General features: G+C 36.2%; 2 protein-coding genes across 2 annotated transcripts; both read right to left on the reverse strand.

The window, feature by feature from the left end:
* Positions 1-2,929: 2,929 nt before the first annotated feature.
* On the reverse strand, positions 2,930-4,530 carry LOC114728429 (heavy metal-associated isoprenylated plant protein 35-like). Its single transcript, XM_028915339.1, has 3 exons — positions 4,234-4,530; positions 4,057-4,132; positions 2,930-3,936 (listed from the first exon to the last, which is right to left on the reverse strand). Exons 1-3 carry the CDS (start codon positions 4,288-4,290, stop codon positions 3,224-3,226), a joined length of 846 nt encoding a protein of 281 aa, XP_028771172.1. The 5' UTR covers positions 4,291-4,530; the 3' UTR covers positions 2,930-3,223.
* Positions 4,531-8,677: 4,147 nt separating this feature from the next.
* Positions 8,678-9,890, reverse strand: LOC114728345 (glutathione S-transferase F13-like). The gene is made up of 3 exons (XM_028915234.1): positions 9,685-9,890; positions 9,514-9,562; positions 8,678-9,410 (listed from the first exon to the last, which is right to left on the reverse strand). Exons 1-3 carry the CDS (start codon positions 9,829-9,831, stop codon positions 8,953-8,955), a joined length of 654 nt encoding a protein of 217 aa, XP_028771067.1. The 5' UTR covers positions 9,832-9,890; the 3' UTR covers positions 8,678-8,952.

Raw genomic sequence — 9,890 nt, forward strand, 5'->3', positions numbered from 1 at the left:
TTTAGGTGCTTCCACGTGATTGGGAGAGAACCCGGACCAAGCGGATAGGGACCCATGGCGAGTTTCTTCCCGGCAGAGGCCTCGACGGAGAGCCGACGTCCAACGGCGGCGTCGAGTTTTCAGAGACCCCTTGCTTCCAAGTAGCGGCGTGGGCCACCGCACAAACGCTATTTATATTGATCGACGCTGGTTCCCCTTCGAAGTCGGCTTCTTCATTTTTTTGGGCCGGGGATTCGGTTTCTTACTTGGCCCAAAAGTTAAGTCGGTCTCTTATTTTTTGGGCCGTGGAGTGGTTTCTTAGCTGGCAAAAAACGGGTAAAGTCGGTTTCTTGTTTTTTTTGGGCCGCGGAGTCGGTTTCTTAGCTGGCAAAAAGAAGGTAAAGTCAGTTTCTTGATTGAAGAAAATCAGGATTCGTATCCTTCCAATCAATCAATTTAATCACTGTAACAATCACTTGCTCAGTAATCATAAATATTATTAGCATTGATTTTCTTGGAAAAATTCAGTTCCTTAGTTGAAAAAATTAGAACTCACTCGCTGTCATTAATCAATTTAATCATAATCAGTCACAGTTATTAACCAATTAAAAAAATCAATCACGATTAATATCCATATTGTTCATAATAATCATAAATGATTAATTTTCATGTGAATTTAGCATCAATATCAATAGTATGATATAAACACTCAAACTGTTATTCATAAATTATAAATATTTTGAGTAATTTGTGTTTGATGGAGATGGGTGTATTCAGGTCCAAAAAACATCTATATGGGTGCTGAAAGGTTGAATTCGGCATGATGTTGGCCCAAAACTAATTGGAACAGATCCAGGTTGTATTGGATTTTATATCAGGGTTTGCGATTCAAAAGAAGTATTAATTTAAGTTTTTTAAATATATGTAGGGAATTTTTAAGCAAGAAACGTTATTTAAATTCAAGTTTCTGCAATTGTTTTGGTTATGTTTAATTGATTTATTTTTTATTGAAGGATTACTTTTAAGGGCTATCAGAGATAAAATCTACAATCATGGATTTTTCGTATCACTAATTGTTAGTACATTTTTCAGAATAGAAAAAAGAACAAATAAGTGAAAATCATCTCAGCATTACGCACCAATAAATAGTTTCGCCATTAAAAAATGCGGACATCTGAATATATATATATATATATATACTCCTCCGGTCCTTAATATAAGACTCATTTAACTAATTTGATTAAATTAAGGAAGTTAGGTAAGTTAGTTAATTATAGGAAAAATGCCACATTTTTCCTAAAACATCATAATCATCTTTCTTAATACCCCTTCTCCCTCTTCTACTTGATCATGGTTGAGAGAGTATCTATAAGGGTATTTTAGAGAAAATTGATAAATATGAGAAATGGGTCTTATATTTAGGATCAAAACCAACACAAGAATTGAGTCCTATATTAAGGATCGGAGGAGTATATCGAATGTCAGTTTTGTTGGAAAAAAATAGAAGCGACAAATGCGGGATGGCCTTTTTTTCTCCCTCTCCACAGAAAAAGAAAAACAACGCCAGCCAATAGGAGGGCCTATTAAGCCTCGAAATGCTACAAAAGTTAACCTCAAAGAGAATATATCTCAGTAACAGGGTTTTGTAAAGCCTTGAAATTCTACCAACCTAATCATTGCACAAATTTTTTTTATCACAATTAAAAAAATTAAAAGTTGTTTAATAATCAAACTTGTTAGAAAATCAATAATTTTCATTAAATTTTAACATCGGCAAAAAAACAAGTGTGTGTGTATATTAAATTTTAACATCATATTAACTATCATAATTGCAGAATAAATAGAAGCAAATGACTGTTGGCAAAAAAAAAAAAAAGAATATGAGTGAATGACTAATGAAGCAGATACATTCCAAAATACTATTTTCTATTTTTAATGTAAAAGTTAGTTTAATATTTAATTTAATCTTAAATATAAGACTCTTAATCTACTTTATCTAGTATATTTATCTATTTTTTCTAATATAATCCTCGTAATAGTTGCACATATTAAAAATTTTATCAAATTGTAGTTCTAGCTAATATACATAATTAGCAATGGCAGTTTAAGAAAAATAACACCTATTTATTATAAATATCAAATTCAACTAATTTTCTTAATCTAATCAAATTAATTAACTAACTCTTATATTAAGGGTTGATGATGGTAACTTAGATATGACATTAAAAGAATATATGATATTAATGCTAATCCAAGCATGATATACTTAATCACACTCAATTAATTTTAATAAAGTGCGAGGCATAATTGCTCACTTCGCAAAAAAAAAAAATCATTAGTTAATATTATGATGAATTAATTAATGCTGGTTCGGGTTAAAATTATTCCAAAGGTTTATTTTATTGGAGTAGATATGGAACCCAAAAACTCAAAAATAAATGAATGAATTGAACGTTGGCCCTCAAGTCATCCGTGATGGAAAGGGATGCTGTATGGGGACTCTGTTGTGACTGAACGAGGAACAAAGGCGGGACTTTTCTAGATTCTAAATAAATCATAGCAAGGCAAGAGGGACCCAATAAAATCATATCATATATTTCATCTTTTGCATCTAAAGCGTCCATGGAAGACAACTTTTTCAAAATATCATGAACTATTCTAATTAATCATTCTTTGATCTAATCAACTTTCTTTGAATCATCATCCAGCAGGACTTCCAAGCCAAAAACTTAGCCGGGAAGGGGAAAAAATTGTCGCCACTGAAACGGAAAATTTGCAAACCAAGATGGAGATTAGTTCTATAGTGTTGAAATGTGACCGTGACGGTAACATCCTGCGAACCCTGTGAAGTTCTGACCAATTGATTAAGCAAAGGAAGTTAGTGAAAAAATGAATAAAAAGCAGGAACTAGCTGATTACCAGGATGCATGAAAATTAAGTACTCATCATCTGCTAAAGAAGACAGAGTTTTAGCACAAAGATGTCTATTTTACATATAAGATCACGAGAGTCTCAGATACTGCAATGAAATTACAGAGCAATACTATAAGTATTGGCTTTTGTTAAGCAAACCCAAAAGCTGCCTAGCTGAATAATATAGGACAAGGCATTAAAGAAACCCCATACCCTGCAAAGTATCCTCTTGTGATTTGTGATTTTGTCCGCAGCCTTTTCAACAAAGTTATATTCCCTCACATTACATAAAAACATATGAACCCACCCGTTTGCCCTCGGTGATAAGATACTACATAATGGAGCATATAGCTCCAGACTCATCATGGTCTACATGACGGTGGCTGAAGGGATCCGACGGTAGAGGCTGCGGCAGCGGCGGCGGCAGGCGGGAGTAGGGATAGTTATAGTGAGAATGCATGATATCAGGGGCATGATAGGAAGAACTCGAGATTGGATAGGCCGTGTTATAGCTTAACCCATATTGATATGGCTGAGGTTGTGGAGGTGAGAAGTACGACTGTGGTGGGTATGGGTGGGGTTGCTGAAATGGGGGTCTTGGATTCATGGAAGCCATGGCCGGGACAGGTGAAGCACTGAGCGGTAATGCTTCAGTTTTTGTGCTTTCCTGACCAGCTCCTTCATTGTCAGTATTATTGGGAGAAACAGGACCATTCTTCCCTTTGTTCTTCTTCTTATTCTTCTTCTTATTTTGGCCGCCAGCGTCCTCAGCTTTATCATTGTTGTCACTTCCTGGACCGTTCTGGTCATCTTCCTTAGCAGAGGGTGGTTCAATATTTTTCTGGTCTGATGGCTCTTTCTCTTTCTCTTTACCACCACCTTTGGATTTTGCAGACTTGTTTTCTTTCTTGTCGACCTTTTCTTGAGGCAAAAGCTCGGCCAGCTTGCCTGATCTTAAGAGCTTCTTTACGAGAGTCTCACCCTCCACGTTCCCTGTCACTCTCACCTTGTGCTGCTGAGAATCAATTTCCGTCGTATAAACCCCTGTAATTAAACAAATGTGACACGCACACACGTGTGTGTGTGTGTATCCACATTAATTGAGTTGTGAAGGAAACACAGAGACATTATATAGAATGAAGAGATATGTAGATAGATAAGTACCATCGATCCCCTGAAGAACTTTCTTGACCTTCTTCTTGCATCCTTCGCAGTGGATTAAGACTTTCAATACCCACGTCTGCATAAAGAGGCAAGAATAAGTTATCAACCAGCTATTAGAGAGAGATATTCATATGAATGTTATAAAGGTTTGAGAGTAATATGTGTGTGTGAGAGTACCTTATACTTCAACGTTTCTGCAGGAGGGTGAGCATCTTCAACTGGTTTGGCTGCCATATTGGGCGTTAGGTTGGTAGAACAGGAATGGGAAGTAGCGGATCAGAGGAAAATTTGAGCGTGTGTTGGTTGATGGCAAGGAAGATGAAGTGAAGGGGGAGACTTATAAGTAAAAGAGAAGCATTTGACTATTGAAGCATTTGACGTGGATACCACGTCATCATACGATCCTAGTATCTTACTAACAGACCAAAACAACCATCGTGCTTATGATGACACCACTGGAAGATTATTAGGGAGCTTCTTCAAATGTTTGATTGGCATTCCAACTCATATGCGACCCATGTGGGGTAAGAAACACCCTAAACGAGGGCTGCTTCCTGTTGTATTTCTTCAACCACAGACCATTCTGATTATTTTCCTGTTCTAAATTCCTAATTCCCACCAGAAAAAAAAAAACGACTTTTCTTTTCTTTTCTTTCTTTCTTCTTTCTTTTTTTTTTTTTTTTTTCCAGATAACTGCTCACTTTTCGATTTTTAGTGAAAGACAGAGGTGGGGTCAAGAAAGTCCTTTGCATAAACTTTTGTGGCATGTGGTGCAGCTTAATCTGTCAGATCAGACGGTTTTAAGAGCATCATCACTTTTGGTGCCACTCAATTTTGCCTCTGGTACATCGGTCCTCCCTGCCCTGGGGACCCCTGACCACCACCCGTGGACTGACCAGAAGCTTCATCTAATTAATCTGAATTTAAGATTACAATTCACCTAAACAAAGATCAAGAATATAACAATGGTAATTAGCCAAGAAGGATCAGATATAATTGATGATGCAATGTTATTTGTCAAATACATGACACCCATTAATCAGTGAAGGAGGAGGTGTGATACTCTATAACCGGAGGCAGTGGTGTATTCAAAAAGCCAATGATCAAAACTGTACCTATTGTTCATATGATGAGCAGAATTTAGCTTTACCGTGGTACTTGGCTGGTGAGTTAGGGTTGTTTGTATTGCAGAAGCATCTTAAGTGCCACTACTCAGTACTAATAAAAGCAGCTTTATACTGTCCAGAATTTTCAAATCTTATTGATGGCTCTTCCTAATGGCCTTGAAGACTCCCCCCCCCCCTTCCCAAGTCCCATTTTACCATCTTAACAGGTCCCTAACTGTTTAGTTTCAACTCAACGCAGAAACTCACTTAGTTTTTCCTAGTCCCCACCTAACTCCAGTGAAACTCATTCATTCCACACAAGTCTTCACAAAAGTGGTCACTGGTTGGTTCGTGCAACAATTGGCTTTAGTTATGTATATTTGGTTTGCATAAAATAATTACAATATTTAATGAAACAGATGTGCACATGGTACCAATCTAACATTTTATGCTTATCCGAGTATCATCAAACGGCACAAAGAGTTTAATTTTTTCAGCTTCTATAAGCTTGAATGGTAAGGTGTGTAGGTCCCAGAGTTGCATGTCTTTCTCATATAAAGGAAAATCAGGTCATGCTAGAGTCTCTTTTCCAAGGAAAGCCTAGAGTAAAGAATGAACAATTTAATCTGCTATCTAGATTCATGGCGAAATGATAAAGCAGTTCAATTTTAAAATACTTCCCACTGCAGACGAAACCATGATCCGAAGCAAACTGTTAGTGGTTGGTTTATGCATGCCAGTTGTATATCGCTTTGTAGAAAGAGGAGTGGAAGTTGAGATGCATGAAACGATAGACTAAAAGTGAAGATAACATTGAAACGTCACTAAAAGCGAAACTATCGATTGCTGGAGATGGAGTTTGATCCAAAATGCAGCCTTTTGGCAAATGGCATGTAAGTATGTAGTATCCAACATCAGCAAAAAGAATCGATGTGAATTTAGTATGGGACTATAACTGACACTCGTTGATTTCCCATTAATCGTTTCGACAACCTTAAATTAAGTAGGAAAGGGACTAGTGACAGCAATTACAGTTGTATTATTGGTTTCTATGTCTGATATTCTTTCCCATGGCAATAAAGCTAAAGATAATGGCTATCGCTATCAAAATCATTAAGTAGGCAAAAAGTCTGCCCTAGGATGATATGCGTGATGGCTAAACACAACCTTAATGCTTGACTTATTAGACCACAAAGCACCAGACTTTCAACAAGATCTGGAATTATGGATCAAATATCTGATAAAATATGCATTATAGAAATCACAACATAATAAAGCTGTCATGACATAAGCCTTCCATAATTTTCACCCCACTAGGCTAAGTGAGTTCTATCAGAGTCTGATGTCTGAGCAACCAGAGAGCAGCAAATTTTCAAGCACGTAAAGATTGAAAACGATACTTATTTTTACAGTACCTATATACAAAAATGACAAATGAATATGTGAAACAAGAAATTTTTGTCATATGTGGTAATGAATTGATCAAGAAGGCAAATGACAGATATGCATTATTACAGATAAACCTCCAAACTCTGTTTCAGTTTACAGCAGTACTGTAGCTCATGTTAGCCGAGTAATAATGGCATAACTACCCTACCAACAAATCTGAAATTGAGTATTAATACTGGCTTAGTTGTAAATCGGATCAGTACGAATGGAATCTGATATGTTAATTTGCAGGTACACTTGGTAGATACATAATCTCAGAAAGAACATTTATTGATATTGGTTACAGTTCAATCTGGGAAGTGAAAAGGGAAAAAGTAAGCACAGGTTTGAAGATTAACTGTAATGTGGGGTTGGTCCTTAATGAATTTAAAGAACTTAGACCAAGCTGGTATGGCTGCAATACATGTATTGTGGAAGAAACTCTCTCCAGTGGTATGGTCCGTGTAATTGGACGGAACTAAAAAGGATAGACGAGCCTCGCCTGTGAAACAAAATCTGACACTGTCTCTCTGTTTCTAATTGCATTACGATCGTTCTGTGTTATCCTTCCTTGCTCTGCCCTCTGCATTTCAAAAGGCTTGTTGCTTCCTAATTCTTACCACTACGTGACAAAAGTTAACAGTGATGTAATTATTTGGTGCTTGAATGATTGATTTCGTAAAAGACGAAACTTTAGTCTTCAAAAACTAATAAATGCTTCATACTTTTTGTCACGGATTAATCCGACTCATCTTATAAACTAGTTATTGCTTTTTGGTGACTACATTTTTCATGGTTAATATTTTAAGAAAAAAGATAATCAACCTTAGTTCGTTCTCGTTTATTCAAAATGATAATATATCATACTTTCTAGTTTCTTCGGTCCTGCATTTTGGGAAGCTATAATAATATTGCATAATAACTAGCTCCTACTCGCCTGTGCAACATAGAGGCAATAGTCCATTACAAGGTACTACCTCCGATCTTTAATATAAGATTCTGTTTGATTTTTATTTCTAATTATAAGACTTCGATCCACTTTGTTTTTCATATTTATGTTTTTTTTTTTAAGATAGTCCTTCTAATAATGATAGTTTTAGCTAATATACTTGATTAGTAAGGATATTTTAGGAAAGATAAGACCTATTTATTACAAATAATTATTTAATTTATTTCTTTAGTGCTCTCGAATTAATCAACTAGCTCTTATAATTAGGATCAGAGGTAGTATAATCCAATGAAAGCTAAACATGGTAGCAGATATATCTTGACCAACCACAACTAATATCTAGGTTTCTAAATATCTTTTTATAAACAACATTTGTTGTAGTTCTCTCTGACCAACTATCTTTATCATCATCAACAACATTCAGTCCATACTTTTTACTCAGGATAATGCAACACGCAGTTGTTCATGTATGAAATCAGGCTTAAATAAATATAATCTGACATAATGAGCCAGTAATGCATTCCTGTACAATTGCGTGAGCTAAATTATAACTTGACATAATATGTGATAAATAATTAAGCTAATAAATATGAGTAAATATCGAAATATATTCATCCCTTCCATGACTTGGCTTCTATTACTAATTTGATAATGGTCAGACTAACAAGAAATATTGTGTTTCTTAACATGCTACTACCCCTGGTTTTTAATAAAAGAATTGATTTGACATTTTTATTCTAAATTTAAGATCTTAATATATTTTTTTCTCTCATTTTTTTTAAAGTAATTCTTATAGTAACTGTACATATTAAGTGTTTCATCAAATAATAGTTCTAGCTAATACATATGATTAGTAAAAATATTTGAAGAAAGATAACACCTATTTATTATTAACAACTAACTTAATTAATTTTCTTAATATACTCAAATTAATTAATTCACTTTATTCGTTTATCTAATCAATTTCCTACCGTAGTCGTAGATATATTCATTGACGAACGAAAAAAAAAAATCCAACTGCGAAATACGGATCTCAAAACTTTCTCCTCAAGTTTAATTTATCACGTGGTGGAACACCCAAGACGCAGTTTGGGCCAGACTTCTAACGAATCGGGCGACGAAGAATTACGAAGTGGGCTGGGCCTAAGAACTCGAAAAAGGAGAGATTTCAAACTTCATATATAATATTGGGATTTCTACATTTGCTCATTAAATCACACCATCATAGACCCACCCGAAGCACCACAAAAGTTGAAGCAGAACATGTAAAATGAGCGATTCAAAGCTCATTTTTTTGGGGCAAAATAATTTCTGACAAGTTTTAAAACAAGAAGGAAATCTGTCTTAAAGTTGAATCTAGTAGTAATAACTAACAACGGAAGCCCTTTCAAGTAAATTCAGTTCATCATGGTCTCACTTCTGACCAAAAGTCAAACCATCCACAAGTTTCTGGAAAGAAGGCCTGGAAGAGATGTCCTCCCACCAGGCCTTCACATGTGGGCGATCATTAATCATGTAAGCACAGGGCGTCTTCATGAAATAGTGAGTGCTGGTCATTTGGTTTAGATCTGCGAGGCTGAAAAAATCCCCAGCAAGGTACTTGGTTTTGCTCAGCCTCTCCTCGTACACGTCAAGAACATTCTTCAACTTCTCCACGCTGGCGTCGATCACAGATTGGTTGGGTTCTTTGTCTTGAAAAGGAGACACTAGATATTCGAATATGATTGGTGAGATTGCTGGGTCGTAGGTTTGGGACTCTACCTCCGCCCACATCCTAACCAACGCTGCTTCTTTTGGGTCACTCTTCCTTATCAGATCAGGTCCTGTTTCTTTGTATTTCTCAGCCAGGTACGCTGTTATAGCTCTGGATTCTGCGTGTTGTACATAGAGCCATTATGCCAAAGACATTATAGTGACTTGATATCATCAATCTGAAACCATGCAGGCAGAAAAAGAAGGGAAGAAGAAACATACCAAAGAGAGTGAGGTCGTCGTCTTCAAGAGCTGGGATCAGACCGAAGGGCTGCCAGAAATTAAATAAAATGAGTATTCGAGTAAGGATATGCTAATATAATTAATAATAGATGACAAGTGATTGTGCATAGGGAGTGGTTGTTATATACACACACACACATATATACGTACATTCTTGGAGAGAAAAGGAGGGAGCTTGTGTTCTCCGGCGAAGACATCGACGGGAACAAGCTCAAACTCGACGTCTTTCTCATGGAGGCACACCATGACTCGGCTGGTATTAGTGGACATTGCCAGGCCGTGGAGCTTGATCCCCATTTTTTTTTTTCCGCGGGGAAAAGAAGAAACAGAGATCAGTGAGAGAGATGATATATTAG

Source organism: Neltuma alba, unplaced genomic scaffold (assembly GCF_004799145.2).
Source record: "Neltuma alba isolate B1F8T4 unplaced genomic scaffold, ASM479914v2 tig00012535_pilon, whole genome shotgun sequence".
Taxonomy (NCBI): Eukaryota; Viridiplantae; Streptophyta; class Magnoliopsida; order Fabales; family Fabaceae; genus Neltuma; species Neltuma alba.

What these genes read in the sequence shown, in the direction of transcription:
- LOC114728429 (XM_028915339.1), bottom strand. Translation starts at nt 4,290, where the DNA reads ATGGCAGCCAAACCAGTTGAAGATGCTCACCCTCCTGCAGAAACGTTG. An exon ending in CAGAAACGTTGAAGTATAAG is followed by an intron (nt 4,133 to 4,233) that starts GTACTCTCACAC and finishes CTCTTTATGCAG; the next exon opens with ACGTGGGTATTGAAAGTCTT. An exon ending in AGTTCTTCAGGGGATCGATG is followed by an intron (nt 3,937 to 4,056) that starts GTACTTATCTAT and finishes GTTTAATTACAG; the next exon opens with GGGTTTATACGACGGAAATT.
- LOC114728345 (XM_028915234.1), bottom strand. Translation starts at nt 9,831, where the DNA reads ATGGGGATCAAGCTCCACGGCCTGGCAATGTCCACTAATACCAGCCGA. An exon ending in CTCCTTTTCTCTCCAAGAAT is followed by an intron (nt 9,563 to 9,684) that starts GTACGTATATAT and finishes AATTTCTGGCAG; the next exon opens with CCCTTCGGTCTGATCCCAGC. An exon ending in CGACGACCTCACTCTCTTTG is followed by an intron (nt 9,411 to 9,513) that starts GTATGTTTCTTC and finishes TACAACACGCAG; the next exon opens with AATCCAGAGCTATAACAGCG.